Genomic DNA, 18027 nt, shown 5'->3' with positions numbered 1-18027 from the left:
GCTTTGCGATCGTTTATGCTCATCTTAGCAGATAGGCTCATCAGAAAGAATAATGTAAAATAAAGAAATAACGGGCCTTAATTTAAAATATATTTATACTGCCAATAATGCCTCAATGAAAAGTGATGTTTTATGTACATCAATTCAAAACTAGCAGTATAACTCAGGAGTCTACCGAGCATACTAAAGCCACAAAGGTAGAAAGTCCATTCCAGAAATCTTACTCACATCCGTTTAGTTTGTGTCAAGAGCATTGTAACTCCCTTCTCAAAGATACACTTAGGCTATCAACCTAGTCATCGTCATTGTTGGCTGTCCCTCGATTTGAGGATGAAGTCTACTCAAGGTCACCAGTTTCTGACATGGGTCTTCAGGTGATTGGACAGGCTGATTCTCAACCCTCAGATCTTTGGGCACATGGGGCAGAACGTCCCACATGGTAGTGGGATCCGGAGTGCAGGATTTGCTTCCTTTTCTTACCTTCTCTGCCTCATTATTAAGACGTTTGGACTCAAAGCATGATGCAGCTTGATGGATAAGTTGTCGCTATTTTGAACGATTGATAGCAAGCATCGCCCAGTCATCAATGTCAATGCTGCCGTGTTTCAAAGAGAGCTTCAGAGTGTCCTTGAAGCATTTTTTTTTGTCCTCCCTGGAGAGCTGGCTATTTGAGAGTTGAGAAAACAGGACCTGGCAGGGGAGACAGTTTATGGCCATCTGGACACAGTGTCCAGTCCATCAAAGTTGGTTTTGCAGGAGTTTTGCCTGAATGCTTGTGGAGCTGGCTTTAAGAAGTACACTATTTGTTTGATGGTCCTCCCATTGATTCTGGAGAATGCTGCGGAGGCATTGCTAATGGAATTTCTCTAGCATACTTAAGTGTCACTGATACACAGTCCAGGTCTTACTGCAGCACAGGAATGTGGTGACAACAACTACTCTGTACACTAGGACTTTTGTTGACTTGCTTTGTTGTCAAATATTTGCTGCCGTAGTTTGTCGAAGGCTGAGCTGTCACACCTGATCCAATGTTGGATCTCCTCGTCAATGGTGGCCTTTTGGGAGAGGTGGCTGCCAAGGTATGGGAAGTGCTCAACATATTCCAAGTCTCGACTTCAACATATATGGAAGGTGGAATATTGGCTGACATATGTGAGTTTTGTTTGGGCAACATTCAAGGATAGGCCAAGACTCTTGTATGCAGAATTGAAGAGATTGAGAGTGGCTTGCAAAGTTGGTGTAGAGTGGGCAACAACACTGCAGTCATCTGCAAACTGTAAATCATGTATCTCTATGGTGGTCAGTTAGTTTAGGCATGGGGGCGACTGAGGTTAAAGAGTTTTCCATCTGAGCGGTATTTACTCACACCAGATGGCAGCTGATCTTTCAGGAGGTGACAAGCCACTGTCAGGTAGATTGTAAATAGTATGGGGGCTATCACACAGCCTTACTTGACCCTGGTGCAGATTTTTAAGGCATTTGTTTCAAATCTCCCACTCAAGACAGTAGCAGTGATATCATCATGGAGTAATTGCTCGAGATTTACTGAGTCAAATGCTTTGGTAAGATCGATGAATGTAATGAAGAGTTTCTGGTGTTGCTCTCAACCTTTTTCCTGGATTTGTCAGGTAACAAAGACCATGTCAGAGGTTCTTATGGAAGGTCTAACGACACATTGTGACTCTGGGAGGATCTCCTCAGCCACAAGTAGCAGGTGATTCAGGAGAATGCATGTCAGGATGCTATGGATAAGAGGGAAATACCTCGAAAGTTCCCACAGCATGATTTATCTCCCTTCCTGAAGATAGTTACAATTGTCACATTCCTGAAGTCATGGTTGGGTGGTGGAAGGGGGGGGGTCTTTTTCCTCCGAAATCCGTAGGATTGAGTGCATGGAGTATAGAAGTGAGCAAAAGCCCACCAGCTTTGAAGATCTCACTGGAACACCATCAGGGCTGCAGACGTTGTTGTTTTTCAACCACTTGATTGTTTGTTGCTGCTCTCCCATCGATGGTGGTTCATCCATGGATTCTACCACAGATACTGGGGGATAGCCTGAAGAGTATTAGCTGCTGCTGTGGATTCACGCTTGAGGAGTTGTTGAAAATGTTCTTTCAAGCGTTGATGGATAGCAATGCTATATCGACTGAGTATCAGTAAAGAAAATAAGAACTGGCATGGCACATGACACAGCACTTCACAACCAATTAATTATTTTGGAGTACAATCAGTGCTATATGTGGACTAATGCAGAACCAATTTACACACAGTGGCGGCAGAGTGGCGCAGTGCTGAGCACCACAGCCTCACAGTTCCAGGGATCCGAGTTCAATTCTGGGTACTGCCTGTGCAGAGTTTGCAAGTTCTCCCTGTGACCGCGTGGGTTTTCGCCGGGTGCTCCGGTTTCCTCCCACTGCCAAAGACTTGCAGGTGATAGGTAAATTGGCCATTGTAAATTGCCCCTAGTGTAGGTAGGTGGTAGGGAATATGGTCGGGCGGCCCTCACATGCCTTTGGAACCCTGGCTGTTGAAAACTGATGGCACCGAGGTGAGGCCTTAGTGCCACAATGGGAAGGCAGCCATGACTAGGGGGAAGTGTCTGTGCTCTGTATGGGTGAGCTTGGGTGATCTGCAGTGGGAGTTGGTTTTGAGTCGTTTTCATGGGGTGAGAGGTCTGGGTTTCAGGTGATCTGCGATGGGGTGGGGGGTGGGGCTTGGTTTTGGATGGCTGTATTAGGTGAGAGGTTTGGGTGGCCATAGTGCTGGTTGAGAGCAAGGGTGGGCACTGAGGGCATCAGCGGGTTGTCCAGGAGAAATAGCAAAGGCAAAGCTGCCAAGGCAAGTTCATCTCTGCAAGGACAGCGCTCTGGATGCCCACTAGTCACCTGCCATGGATCTCATACACCCTGTCTTTGTGGATCCCCGTGGCGTGATGCCGTGCCTTGACAGAGGGAGGGCCAGGAGGTAGCTGCGCCTGCCCGTGAAGCTCCACGATGAGAGCAGCAGCAGCCGGCTGTGCCAAGAAGGGTCCACCAGCCCCAGAGAGTGTACTGGACTCGACTCAGCTACCTCCAAACGTCAGCGTGGCAGTGTCAGAAAAGACTACGGCTCTCCAGGGAGGACGTCACCGAATTATGCGCCATGCTGCAGGACGAGTCATGACCTATGGGACTTGGTGGACTCCCTATGGCCACGGCCTTGAAAATCACTGTGGCACTTAACATTTATGCGTCTGGATCATTCCCACCACTATATCAAGGAGGTGACCAATGCTGTGTTCAAGAGGGCCAGCAACTACGTGCGCTGCCAGACCGACCCTAACAGTCAGGCCGAGAGGGCCATCGGATTCAGGGACATCGCTGGATTCCCCCAGGTGCAAGATGTGATAGATTGCATGCATATGGACTTCAACACTCATCTACCAACCAGCCACCTTCATCATCAGGGAGGGCTTCCATTCAATCAATGTTCAACTGGTCTGCAACCACTGAAAGCATTTCCTGCAGGTTTGTGCCTGTTTCCCGGGATAAAGCCACGATGCCTACATTCTTCAACAGTCCCAGGTGCTGCAGTATTTCAGGACCCCAGTTCACATCCAGGGATGGATTCTTGAGGACAAAGGCTACCCATTGAAGATGTGGCTACTGACACGTATGAGGGACCCTTGTAATGCGGCAGAGGAGAGGCACAACACTTGCCACAGCTCCACCCGAACGACCATCAAGCCGGCCCTTGGGCTGTTGAAGATGAGAATCTGTTCCCGAGATCAATCCAGTAGAGCCCTGCAGTATACCCCAGCAAGGTTTTCGTGTATTGTGGAAGTCTGCTGTACTCTGCATCATCAAGCCCTGCAGAGGCAGTGGTGTGGCGGGGGGTGGGGGAGGGGGCGGTGGTGGCGGCGGGAGGCCTTGCATGACAGGGACATGACTGAGTGATACTCCTCCACCAACGAGTAGAACGCGGATGAGGAAGGTGAGCAGGCAGCACTGGATGTTGAAGCCCAAGTACCGGAGGCCACACAGCTTGAGTGACAGGCCAAGGAGGCAAGAGACAATCTCATACTTAACCACTTCCAGCCACCATGATGGCCTCTCAGAGTAAAAACAATTAAGACTCACCTCAATACATGCAGACTGCCGCCTCCTTTCTATTTGTGTTCCATGCCCAGCGCCCAGCTTAACCCTATGGCCCTTGGGAGACCCTATTTAAATGAGGGCTACGCCTACATTGCATCCACCAAAGTTGAAATCAGCAGCTCACAATTAATACATGATAGAATAATCACTTTGACACAATGAAGGTTATTTTCAAAATCAGAAGTACTTTATATGAGAAAAGAAATGGCAAATTTCAATCACCCTTGAAAGACCTATGTGGTTTTCATTATATGTTTGCGAGTGTTTCTACCAGGTATAATCCCATCGCTAGCAGCTGGGCTAGAGGCAGGCTGCTGATCAGGCTGTCCCTTGGCCTGTGATGACTTCGGCGCCATCCTCTGGTTGCCTGAGACCTGGACGACCCCAGCTGCCCGAAGGTATCCTGCACAGGTGCAGGATTCTCCTTTGGCGTCACTGCTGCTGGAGCTGGGCTCATTGGAATGGCTGAGGAACCCCTGTTCATACTCGGAGCGCCCTGAGGGGAACACCCAGCTGTGGAGGTCAGTCTCTCCTCCTCCCCTGCAAGGCTCACTTGAACCTCCCTGATCACCAGAGAAGGACGAGGAGCTGGGGAAGACTCCAAGTGCCTCTTCCCCCTCTCGCCTTGCCACTGCTGTGTTGAGCTCAAGGCCAAGGCGATACTGTGCAGCTCTGCCCACATTTGTGGGATCTGGCTCTCGATGAGGATCACCAAACTTTTGATGGAGGAAGACATGCACTCACATGCCTGGGACATGGCAGCACACATGGCATGGATGGACTGCTCAATCATCCGTACATGGTGACGCATGGCCTCTGGCATCTCCGCAAGATGTTGTCTTACCCCTCTCTTCAACTCCAACATACCCTGTGCTGTCAACATCAGAAGCTTTACATCAGCCTGGGGCTCAGCATGGGCCTGGCCACCCACAGTCCTCGGACTGTCAGAGGCTTCGGCTGTTTCAGCCTCAGCCAGCTGCTCAGGCATGTGTGCGGTGCTCTCACCAGCTTGTGACCCTGATTCTGTAGCTGAGTGGAAACCCACCGAGGTGAAAGTATCTGTGCTGGTGGAAGGTGCAGGAGAGTCATGGGATGGTGCATCCTCTGACTGCAGATCCTCCTCAGAGATGGAATTATGTCCCCCTTCCACTGGAGTCTCCTGTGGACGCCGACCTGCAAGAGAGAATGTAAACATCTGCAGGCTAGATTGTGCAGATCTCTTCATGCCAACCATGCGTGATGTGGGCTGTATGACGATGGAAGACAATCTTCACTCTCTTGTGCAGAGACTCCGGTTTCTCCATCAGCAATTGATATATGTGTAAATGCAACATTTCCTAGATTTTTGTTTTATCCAGATATTGTTTATTATATTTTCTCATGGGATGTGGGCATCGCTGGCTAGGTCAGCATTTATTACCTATCCCTAATTGCCCTTGAGATTGTGATGGTGAACCGCCTTCTGGAACCACTACTATCCATGTGGTGCGGGTACACCCACAGTGCTGATAGAGTGGGAGCTCCAGGATTCTGACCCAGCAACAGTGAGGAACAGCAATATAGTTCCAAGAAAGGATGGTGTTTGACTTGGAGGGATGCTTGCAGTGGTATTCCAATGCGTATGCTACCCTTGTTCTTCTAGGTGGTATAGGTCGCGGGTTTGGAAGATACTGTTGAAGGAGTCTTGATGAGTTACTGCAGTGCATGTAGATGGTACACACTGCTACCACTGTGCATTGGTGATGGAAGGAATTAATTTTTAAGGTGGTAGATGGAATTCCAATCAAGTGGGCTGCTTTGTCCTTGATGGTGTCGAGCTTCTTGAGTGCTGTTGAGGCTGAACTCATCCAGGCAAGTGCAGAGTATTCCATCACGCTCCTGACTTGTGCCTTGTAGATGGTGGACAGATTTTGGGGAATCAGGAGGCAAGTTACTCGCCATAGGATTCTTAGCCTCCATATTTATATGGCTGGTCAGTTAAGTTTCTGGTCAATGCTGACCCCCAGGACATTGATGGTGGGGGATTCAGCGATGGTAATGCCGCAGAATGTCACGGCAAGGTGGTTAGAGTCTCTCTTGTTAGAGATGGTCAGTGTCTGGCACTGGTGTGGTGCAAATGTTAATTGCCACTTAACAGGAAGGAGCTGGGAGGCAGAGAGATGGGCCAGTCCATTGCTGTTGGTGAGATGGGAATGGAGTCCTGAGAGAGTGAGTGGCTTAATAAAAGAGCACAAGAGAGCATCTGGCAAACATGAGGCTTAGTACTGATGTGTCCACCAATGGTCACATGGAGCTCAACACTGGGAATGCAGTGAAGGATGGGATGGAATGCATACTATCCTATTAACACTCTTCGCTCTCAAGCAAGTCAAATACAAGAGCAGCCAATTGCAGTGACCAGGGGACAGCCGTCCACCTCTGAGGAGGAGGAGGGGTCCTCAGAGAGTGCACCGTCATATCATTCCCCCACATTCCAAACACTGCAGATACTTTAATGTCGGTGGGTATCTGCTCGCAAATAGCTTCAGGATCACAACCTGCTGAGCAGAGCATAAACACAAGCAGCTGATGGAGGCTGTGACAGGTGAGGCCATTCACACTTGGAGGACTGTGGGAGGCCAGGACAATGCTGAGTTTCAGCCTGATGACAGGCCTCTGGAGTCATCAACAAGCTGGCAGATACTGGACCTGCAGCCTGAGGTGTGGAAAGATCTGACATACCTTCCAGAGACTATATGCACCCATGTGTGAACAATGCAGGAGTCCATCCAGGCCATGAGTGCAGCCATGTTTCTGGCTTATGTGCACATGGCTTCCTCCACAGAGAGTGGTGACCTTCTTGGAGAGCAAACCCCACAGTGGATGCCGGAGATGTGCATGGACCTACATGCTATCACCACCTCCATGAGCTCTCTGGAACAATGGATGGGCAAGAGGTTGTGGTGAAGAACCTAGAGTTACCGCTAGGTCCTCAGACTCCTCGGGTGAGCAGGGAGGCACATGTGCTCTGAAAGGGTAGAGTAGTAGTTCCCTGCAGCATCTGGGGGCTCCTTTCAGGGCAGACCTGGAGTAGGCTGCAAGTCCTCGTCCCTTCTACCAATGACACCAGGGCCTCACATAGCCACATGATAGAGGAGGCTCCTGCACCTGTGCAGGAGGCCCTCAATATGCCAGCGCCCTCCAGGCCTCAGTGCCAGAGGGCCATTGAAAGCCATGGAGCAGAAAGGTCAGCATCCTGCCTCCACCTCAGCTAACAGCATGGGGGAACACCACGTAGGAGTGCAAGTAAGCAATTCAGAAGACCACCTAGCTGCACTTGGGTTTCATGGGTTTATTTTTTGTTAATGCGTGCAGCCTTGCAATATTTGTATTTTCCAATAAATGTGAAATAGTGCAAGGTAAGACGAATCCTTTAATTTTTTGGGGGAACATTGGGCCTTTAAGAGTTTCCTGGCTCCCTCAAAGGGTGTGATGGAAAGCACAGCACAGCATGAGGTCAATGTATTCCCCAGGCCGCCATCTAATGTATTAATGGGTGCAGGGACATTGTAAGGGCAATCGAGGAAACAGCAACAGGGCTGCAGAAGGCTGTAGCTTTATTGGATTGCATGGATCTGTTAGCAAGGATCATTTCTAAAGTGCCTGCAATATTGCATCATGAGCCTCCTTTGCGCATATCTCATGCTGCCTTGCCTGTGGGTCCTTCATGCAGTGCTCCTCGCTTATACTCATCATTGGAGGAGGCATTGCGCTCTAGGATGTCCTCATTGTTCAAAGCTTCTCCCCTCTGTAACACCAGGTTGTGCAGAGCACAGCACAGCACCACAATACACGAGACCCTGTTCGGGGTGTACTGAAGGGCTGCACTGGATTTATCCAGGCATCAGGGCCGCATCTTCAGAAGCCATATGACCTGCTCGATAGTTGCTCGAGTTGTCCTGTGGCAGGTGTTGTGTGTCTCCTCTGCATCTGTGCTTGGTTGCCATACAGGCATCAGTAGCCACATCTTCAGTGAGTAGCCCTTGTCACTCAGTATCCAACCTTGAAAGCGTGCAGAGAACCTGAAAAGGTCTGGCACCTGGGACTGCCTTAGGATATAGGCATTGTGGCTGCTTCCTGGGAACCATGCACACACCTGCAAGGACCGATTGTGGTGGTCTCAGACCAGTTGTACATTGAGTGAGTGATAGCCCTTCCTGTTGATGAAGGCTGCTATCTGGTCTGTGGGAGTCTTGATGGCTACATGCATGCAGTTGATGACACCCTGTACCTTGGGAATCCATGATAGCCCCATGGCTCTCAGTTTGCAAAAGTGCACATATTGGCTGGCCCTCTTGAAGATGGCAGCAATGAACTACAGACTGGGAGATCCCATGCATATCTCCAGATGATCCCTGGAATGATCCAGAGACGTGGAAATTCAGCACCTCAGTGACCTTCAGCACCACAGATATTGGGTTCCCGCCCCTCCACATAGAGCTCAGCTCGCCCTCCATCACGGCGCAGAGCTCTGTGACCACCTCCCAGGAGAGGCTCAGTCTTCAGCAACACTGCTGTCCCAGCATTTGCAGGAAGATGAGCCTCTGACAACAGACCCTCTCTTGGGACTAGGTGCCTGCGCCTCTGCGCCTTCCTCCTCTGTGCCCCCTCCAAAGCTGATTCATCTGGTGCCACTCTGGTTGCTGCTGCCCCGCTGCCTGTGGCTGCAGCTCTCTCCCTCTCTGATGGTCCTTCACCCTGGAGGCCTCAAAACCTGAGTGAATGAGGCCTATTGCAAATAGCTGCACTCAGTTCTCAGGGCCTCCACACCCCTTGCTCTATACATACAAGTGCCACAGCTGAGATGGCACTCAAGTGATATGCCCCCACTGTGCTGGAAAGTTGATCCCTGCTCCCGATTGTCACTTCTGCTGCCCACGCTGTTCCACCCTCCCTGCCAAACCATGCTGCCATTTGAAATAGCTGCTGTCTGGAGCCAACACTGATGTCCCGCTAATCCCCAGCCTCTTTATACTTGGTGAGGCTCTAAAGCCCCATTATTCCTATGTGCCATCATAAAATTAGAAAAGCCTGGTAAAATAGGAATTAATTGCCTGTTTAACAGGCTTAATTACCTTCCTGTCGCATTTCAGCATGAGGTCCTCTCACCAGCCCAGCCACTTTTGTAATATCACTTGCAATGTAAAGATGTCGGGCTTCCCTGTTGTGATTTTACTAATCCCCCCGCCTCCCAGTTCATCGCCGGAAGGCTGGTAAAATCCAGCCCATGTCACTGGAGCAGTAGCCCAGGCCTCTGGAGTACTAGTATAGTAACATAACCACATTGCTACTATTCCAGGGTTAACTTTTTTTTTCATTTAATGAAATGTTGATATTTCTGAAAAGGTTTCTTTTAATATTTCACAAATTTATGGAAAATCTGAAAAAAATGGGTTAGAGATTGGATGGTGTCGTCCTGCAAACTGGTACAGGGAACAATCTCTGTGTTGGAACAGGTAAGCTACGGTGCTTGCCTGGCGATGTGGGCTGCAGAGAAGAAATTCTATTTTAAAAAAAACTTATTTCAGAACTTTTAATTTGCATGGTGCAATCAATCATTATTTTTCTTTGCCCTTCAATTTTTAAATCCCTGTCCACCATCTTAACAATGCTGAATGAAAGGAGTGAAAGGCGTTCCTGACACTCAGCCATTAATGAAGGGAAATACATCAGATGATGTATTGATGTAGTTAAATTACCATTTGAATAACCCATATCAAGTTCCGCTTGCCCATCACCCTTGTCCTTGCTGACTTAACACTGACTCCTGGTTCCCCAGTGCCTAAGATTCTAATCCTTCTGCTTAAATCCCTTCATGGCCTCGTCCTCCCTATCTCTGCAGCCTCTTCCAGCCATACAACGGCCCAGAAATCTCCATTCTTACCAATCTGGCCTCTAATAGATTACCTCTCCCATTGCTCCCATCATTGGCAGCCTAGCCTTCATCTATGGAATTCCTCCCTAAAGCCCTCCACTTCTCTCTCCTGCCTCTTTGACCAAGCTTTTGATCATCCATCAAGAGAACTCTCTCTTTGGCTTGACACCACATTTGATTGTGACTTTACGTTAAAGGCGCTGTATAATTAAAGGTTCCTACTGTCCAAATAAGGAAACATATTCAGCACCTGCCATTGCTTCCATAAGTAAAATCTGTATACAATGGCAAAGGCTAGGGAGCCAGTGGAACAGCTTCCCATCGCATTTCCCACTTGCATGTTCCCCAAAACATGATGAAAAGGAGGAAACTCTGGGCCAAACTTCCTTCTTTGAACACTCATTCACTAAAATTACACTATGAGACAATACCACATGAACTCTTTTGCCTGAAATTCATCTCCTTATTATAAGCAAATGTGCTTATTTTAAACAGCCTGAAGCCACCACTAATCTTTTGTTAAATTTGTTGTTGGGATCTGGGTACGCAGGCAAAACACCTTTTCTTTAATGTCCATCCATAGTTCCCCGGAAAAGCTGATGGCCAGCCTTTTCCTTGAAAATAGAAGGAAGAAGAGTTTCTTGTTCAAACTCCTGTAATGGAAGATTGGCAATCAACATCCATGAGGTTATAGCAGCAATGATTTTGAATGGAATTGAGTTCCAGCTATAAGCAGCTTGGACATAACAGAAAAAAGTCAAAAACAAAACACTGCAAATACTGGATGTCTGAAACAAAAGTAGAAAGCACTGGAGATATTCAGCAGGCCAGGCATCAACCATCAAGAAAACACAAGACCGTTGATTTTCAGGTGTAAAACCTTTCCGCAGAACTTGAAAAGTATTACAGATGTACAGCAATTAAGAAAAAACAGAACAAGGCACTGGGATTGGTGTGGTGGTGGGGGATAACAGAAACACACACACAGACACAGGAAAACACATAAAATTGCCTTTAAATGCTGTGCTGGGGTCAAGACAAAACAAGGAGAAATGATATGGGCTGGAGACAAAAAGATGACTAATGAGAGAAATAAGAGGCTTACAAGACACAGAGTGTGAAAGGTATTAAAGAGAGAGTCTGGTGGAAGAAAAAATTAGGTTGACAACCAGGGTGTAGGCTATCTTGCTGGCACAGTGTTCTGAGGGACAGAGACAGAAGGGGTGGCAAGAGTTGGGGGTCCTCACTCCTTACATGAACCCACTCCTCTCCCCATCCTCAAAAACACCAGTACTCACCCAACCAGCATTGACAGTACCTACTATTTGACAGAAGATGGGAATATAGTTAAGGACAGAAGTTGTTAAAGTAAATATAAAGGCTAGATGTCTGCAAAATGCTGAGTAGAAAGGATGAAGTGCTAATCCTTGCACTTGCATTGAGCTTCATTGGAACAGTGCACCTTTAGCGTGAACCTACTTTCGTTTTCCATATGTATGCTCACAAAAATAATGGAGTTTTGTCTCAGAGGCAGAAGTGCTGCCAAATAAGCCACAGGTGACAGTTTTAAAATATAGATCTGGGGGAATTTTCCATTAATACCTAACTGTGATAAATATAAAACTCCCAACAGGAGTGTCTGCTGTCCTATTTTTGTTGTATCTGATAGATGGGTATATAATGGCTGACTTTACTCGAACAACTCCTGCTTTACTGACTCACTTCTTAGCGGTTTTCTCTCTATCTTGGCCTCCGTGTCCATTCAGCACAAAACTGCTCCCTTAATTCAGCACTTATCAACAGGCTCTTATAGAAAGGTGATAGAATGGCATGAGAAATGGAAGAAATGTTGTTGTGCTCTTCTGAGGTTTATGGCTGGGGCACATTGTTGAGGCAGACAACGGGGAGCTTTATCCTGCAATCTGGCTGCACTTGATGCTGCTACTTAATGTCCAAGATGGGAACAGTTCTACTCCCCTGCACTAATATCTGTCATATTATTACGCACATTACTGCCTCACCTAGGAGACAGAATGCTTAAGAGTGGATGAACAGTGCATGAAGTTGCACTGTTAATTGGATGGGGCCGATTGTCTTTTCTCATCATTTTCATATGTAGATAAGGAAATAAAAGTTAGTTGTAGAGGGCCACCATGGCCAGCCACATGCTTTGAAAGCCAAGTCCCAAATGTGAAAAAGATAATATTCTAACTCACATCATCCATTCCTCCCTGATTAATGAATTTTCAAGCACTAATTTCAGCTGAAAATGATGAAAGATAACCTTAAGGGCAAATCCAAGCAATCTGTGACTTACTTTCAATATAAAATTGTCCTCAGCTTGCAATTTAAGGTCCAGGATAGACTGTTTCACACGGCCTTCAAACTGATGGTCTCTCTTCCTGGGAACATCCAACGCAGGGAAGAGATCACTAATCAAGCCCATGAAAATAGGCATATCATCAGTTACTATCTTTGGAATGTTGAAGTCTCGAAGGGCCCGCATCAGGACTTGGTCTTCAGGGCGGCCTGGGTCGCCTCTCTTCAGTGAACCAGCTACAACCAGCACAGATTTGATTGCACGAAGTCCCCAGTCATAGTGATCCTAGCAAAGAAAAATGACAGAGCTGAACAAAGCACGCTTTGGTAAAAACGTTCATAGGTTTCCAAAGACACACATAAGCAGTAACTATTGTCCTGCTGGGGAGGTTGGGTTGGTAGCAAGTCCTGCAACAGACTGATTGTCAATAGCAAGAACATTATCTAGGATGGTGACAGACATCCAATCTGATCCAGAAGTTCGTTTGAAACAGTTCAATCAATTGAAATATCTCAATGAAGTTTATGACTGTAACCATTCTAGAAGACCAGATTATTTCAAGACATCAAAAAATGGTTACTGAAGGGATAGTAGCAGACTTATACAAGTTGAAATCACACTACGTGACATGGGTAACTGTTGCATTTATATGAAATGTCCTTGTCCATTATTTCAACAAAGGGATTCACCAATTTATTTGAAGTGTTTATTTTAAATGGGTTAATGCTTTACTAAAGCAGCAGAGAGATAAGCTCCATATAAATTCAATAATGGATTTAGTACTGATATCACATAACACAATTTCATACCAATAGTCTACAACGCTTGTGGTGAAGAATTTATAGGCTTTGAACTGTTATGAACAGGTGAGAACGCATCTAGGGGCCCCTCTTAGCCTTCATCTTGTCTTACTGTAACAGGGTTTATTTTTAAACGCACTATGTTTTGAGCTATCCTTTGGTGAATCCTTGTTCACCGCTTTCCAATTATAAGGCAAAGAAAATAGCACAAACAGGTTTTCTTAGGTTTAAAAAAGAAAAGCTGAAATTTATTAAACTTGAACTTAAACTCTAATTCAGTTGATACCTACGGATACACAACACACCCACACTAGCATGCATATGTGATACACACATGCAAAAAGAGACAGAAAATAAATGAAAAATAAAGTGGAAAGTTGAGGCACTATCTGAAGAGTTTTTGTTATGGTTCTTCGAGCTCACTGTAGAGTCCTTGATTGTAGGTAGATCTTGCTTATTGTTGGGGCCCAGTATTCTTCTTAAACTTTATTCGCTGTAGGAGACTTCTCTCTCTTGGGGTTCCTGTGTCTTCAGTGGAGTCAGAGGCTTGTGAGAAAGAGATGGGGGCAGACAGGAGAGATGTTCTCAGTCCAGGTGCAAACAGTTTTTCTCAAACTCTCTGTGGCTAGTTCAAGAACCCTGGAACAACAGCTAGTCATGAGACCAGCTGGTCCAAACAGTCCTGGCCCCTGTGGATTGCATCATTCTAGCAGGCCCTGGAATGCACTTCCCCACCCCCACTGTCCAGTGATCAACATCCATTGTGGGCTGAATGTATCAGGGAATGGTCCTTTGTCTACACAAGCACCGTCTGTTAGCATGCAAATGTTTTTTCAGCCCCGGCTGACCTGTTCAACAAGTTATTTCCATGCTCCAGCAACAGTTCAATATCAATGTACCTCATTTTTGGCAGAGGGCTGCATGACACCTCCACACCCAGCAGAATGAAATGTGCTTTGAGAAAAGCACATTTCATTAAAAGGTTTGAGAGAAAATATAAGATACAGAAAAGAAACATGCATTTCTCTCATTCATTCATAAATCCTAAAACTTATTACAACCTGTTTTTTCTTGGTGCCCATGCTGCTTTAATTGCCCCCTTTTTGGCATCCAGGTAAACATGTGGTTCTTTGGGGAAGTTTTTCTGCAATTTGCCCATTTCCATGGATGGCTAGGATCTTTGAGATGGTTAGGTTTAATCAGCTCTGAGTTGGACTTTTTTTTTGCAGTTGAGTCAGTAGTGGGCAGGCCTATCCTGAACTCTCTTTCAGTGCTTTGCTGAGTCATGCAAAGACTTTTGACTTCAGGGGATTGGTGGTTCGCTTTTTTTGTGACTGTGGGGGAGGATTCTTTGCTAATCTCCCCTTTGTCCTCTGGGACACTCCAGCCTGCAGGTATTTGTGCAGACTATACTGCACTCTTCTGTTGCACTTCGTCCAGGTGAGGCACCACCCTCCCACTTTCTATGCCCCCTAGAGGGCTTTCTTTGTCTCTGCAGGTTCCTGTAAATTCTGTTAACAACTCTGGGGGGGTGCTTCTAGTGTCTGTATTTACTTAGGAGGATGTGGGATCCAACTTTTCACATTTTTCAGGGTTGGCTGACCGGACAGTAAGGGTTTTCATCTGGGATTCATCCTGGACTTCCTTTAGCCTGCCCTCTTGGTCACTTTTTCCCCTTCCGTCTAAACTTTTGCCAGTTTTGTGCCCGCCTGTCCCTTTCTGTTCTCCGCGGGGGTCCCTTACAGTTCACCAGCCCTCTGCTGGAGGGTCCTCCTATCACCGGTACAGGATTTAGGGGTGAAGGTTTCACTGTAGGTTGGGGTTTCCCCTCAACCTGGCACATGTGGCAACTCCTGCAGTACTCCACTGCATTTTGTGGAGTTTTGGCCAGTCAAACTGTTGTCTTATGCGGGCTTTGGTCTTTCGTATACCGACATGTACAGCCACTGTAATCTAGTGGGCCCTTATTAATATTTCTACCCGGTACCTCGGCAGCACCACTAACTGGTGAACTACTGTCCACTGCTTGCTCTCTGGTCTGTGAGGAGAACTCCATTTCCTCATCAGTACCTCATTCTTTAAATAGTAGCAATCAGGGACTCCCTCTGCTTCACTTTCAGACTGGGCAGCCTGTGCTAACTCTTGCAATACTGGGTTGGCTCGCTGAGCCTTAGCTAGAGAAAATCCATTTAATTCATTCCCTGGGTCTCCTAACTTTCCAAAGAAAGTCTCAGACAGACAGACCTGGTCATCTGTCTGCAGTGCCAATTCAGTCTCCTCTGGGGGAGTTGGTTTGATCATGGCCTGATCCACTACACATTCAGGGGAATTGCAGGGATCCGTCTCCTGCCACGGCCCTGTCTCTCTGACCTCCTGCGGTCTTCCTTTCACTAGTGGGAGGGCTACACCTTAACCCCTGCCAGATCATTTCCTAGGAGCAGGTCAACCCCATCCATAGGCAAACTAGGGACAATCCCTACGGTTATCAGTCCCAAAACTAGGTCATACTCCAGGTGCACCCTGTGTACAGGTACAGACATACACTGCCCTCCAATACCATTCACCACCATTCTGATGTTCACTGCACTCTCTGGGTGGAAAGGTCAGGCCTTTTCCCAGTTAAAGGGATCTAGTGGCCCCTGTGTCCCTGAGAATTACTATGGGCTTGCTTGCCCCACTCGAGAGATATGGGGTTACTTTCCCTTCAAACACAAAACCCTGATAAACTTCAGGAATCCTGTTAGCTTTTCCTGCACTTGCAGCCGTAAGCTTCCTGGGTCTCACTTTTACTGCAGTTAAAGCCACAGCTTATTCTGCTGTGCTTTCTTTCAGGATTCCTTCTTCACTGAGCGCGTGTGTCCTGATTAACCCTACAGGTTTTCCAACAGTCAGCTTTTAAATGCTCTGCTTTATTACAATGGAAGCACACAGGTCTACGGGTATTGCTCTTACTGCTCACAGCACCTTCCTTTTTGGCTGGAGGAGGGCCCCCTGGGTCTCCTGCTTTTCTTTCTGTCTCAGGACTGCTTGAGCTCCTATCACCTTCCCACCCTTTGTCCTTTTCAGATTTGTGGGGGTGATTAGGAAAGGTTTTCCCCTGAGAGACCGACATATAAATTAAAGCAAACTCATCAGCCAGAAGGGCCACTTGCCAGGCTCTCTGAACCCGCTGCTCCTCTACATGTGTCTTTTTGGAGAGTGGGAAAGAGTTTTTAAAATCCTCTCACAGAATTACTCCCCTGAGATTCTCATAGCTGAGCTATGAGCCCTCAGCCACTGGTCAAAAGCCAGCTGCTTACTTCTTTCAAACTCCAAATAAGTTTGATTAGCTTGCTTGTTGAAGGTACTAAACTTTTGGCAATAGGCTTCGGGTACTAACTCATATGTCCCGAGTATAATATTTTTGGTCAGTTCATAATTTGATGAACTTTCATCTGGCAACAGGGAATAAACCTCTTGTACTTTTCCGGTTAGCTTGCTTTGTAACAAAAGAGGCCAAGCCTCAGATGGCCATTTTAGCTGCCTTACCAGTCTCTCAAAGGGCACAAAAAACATTTCTACATCTTGCTCATTGAATTGGATTAGTTGAGCTAGTTTTTAACAATTTTGTACCCAACCCTGAATTACGCTCCTCCATATTGGTCATGCTTTCACTGGGGTTACTCTGTCACCCCCAGTTAGCTCAAGCTGCTTCAGCTCTTTCTTTGCATTCTCTCTGGAAGGATCTTTCTCTCTCTCTCTCCTGCCTCTCTCTCTCTTTTTCCCTTTCCTCAAATTCAAGTTTTCTCTGTTACAATTGTATCTTTGCTAGCAATACCCTCTCTGGGACTGCTTCTAATCCTGTTTCTGTTTCTTCAGATTCAAGGGAAAAATGGTTGGCCAATAGTCTAAGGAATTCAGACTTCCTCGCCTCACCACATACAGTGGTCGCATACTGCTCAGCCATTTTCCTCAACTCCTCCATAGACAGTGCTTTTAACTTATCCCAAGTTACTTCATCTTGGCTTGGGGAGCTACTAGCTTCAGTTGCAGACATGTTAGTATTCAATCACACACAACCACAAGAAAACCTGTATTGAAATCTTGCTCTTTTTGATTGGGGACAATTTGGCTTCCCACTTCCAATTTCTCTTGTTTGTCGGTAAAATCCCGGATGGTAGCCCCCAACTTCCTGTTATGACCAGGTGAGAAAGCGTCTAGGCGTCCCTCTCAGCTTTCACTTGGTCTTACCGTAACAGGGTTTTATTTTTAAACACACTGTGTTTTTAACTCCCCCTTGGTAAATCCTTGTTCACTGCTTTTCAATTATAAGGCAAAGAAACCAGCACAAAATGGCTTTCTTAGGTTTAAAGAAGAAAAGTTGAAATTTATTAAACTTGAACTTAAACTCTCATTTGATTGACGTCTACGTATACATGACGCGCCCTTGTGAGCATTCCTATGCGATACACACATGCAAATAGAGACAGAAAAGAGAAGAAAAATAAAGTGGAAAAGTTGAGGCAATATCTGAAGAGCTTTTGTTATGGTTCTTCGAGTTCACTGTAGAGTCCTTGATAGTAGGTAGATCTTGCTTTTCATTGGGGCCCAGTAAAAGTTCTTAAACCTTGTTCGCTGTAGTAGACTTTTCTCTCTTGGAGGTCATGTGGCTTCAATGGATTCTGAGGCTTGTGAGAAAGAGATGGGAGCAGACAGGAGAGATCTTCCCAGTCCAGGTGCAAACAGTCTTTCTCAAACTCTAGTTCAAAAACCCTGGAACAGCCAGTTAGTCATGTGACAAGCTGGTCCAACCAGTCCTGGCCCCTACGGATTGCATCACTCCAGCAGGTCCTAGAATGTGCTTTCCCACCCCCTCAC

At 46.7% G+C, this 18027-nt stretch overlaps 1 protein-coding gene across 1 annotated transcript in view; it reads right to left on the bottom strand.

Annotated features, from left to right (window-relative positions):
* Positions 1 to 18027, bottom strand: part of LOC137384244 (dynein axonemal heavy chain 9-like) — a 584247-nt gene that overhangs the window by 409445 nt on the left and 156775 nt on the right. Inside the window, exon 31 of the mRNA XM_068057979.1 lies at positions 12368 to 12655. Coding sequence (XP_067914080.1) covers positions 12368 to 12655 — 288 coding nt within the window. The remainder of the gene's footprint in view (positions 1 to 12367; positions 12656 to 18027) is intronic.

This window comes from Heterodontus francisci, chromosome 26, assembly GCF_036365525.1.
Source record: "Heterodontus francisci isolate sHetFra1 chromosome 26, sHetFra1.hap1, whole genome shotgun sequence".
Classification (NCBI taxonomy): Eukaryota; Metazoa; Chordata; class Chondrichthyes; order Heterodontiformes; family Heterodontidae; genus Heterodontus; species Heterodontus francisci.
The sequence above is the reverse complement of the archived record's forward strand: the minus strand, read 5'-3'. Positions and strand labels throughout refer to the sequence as shown.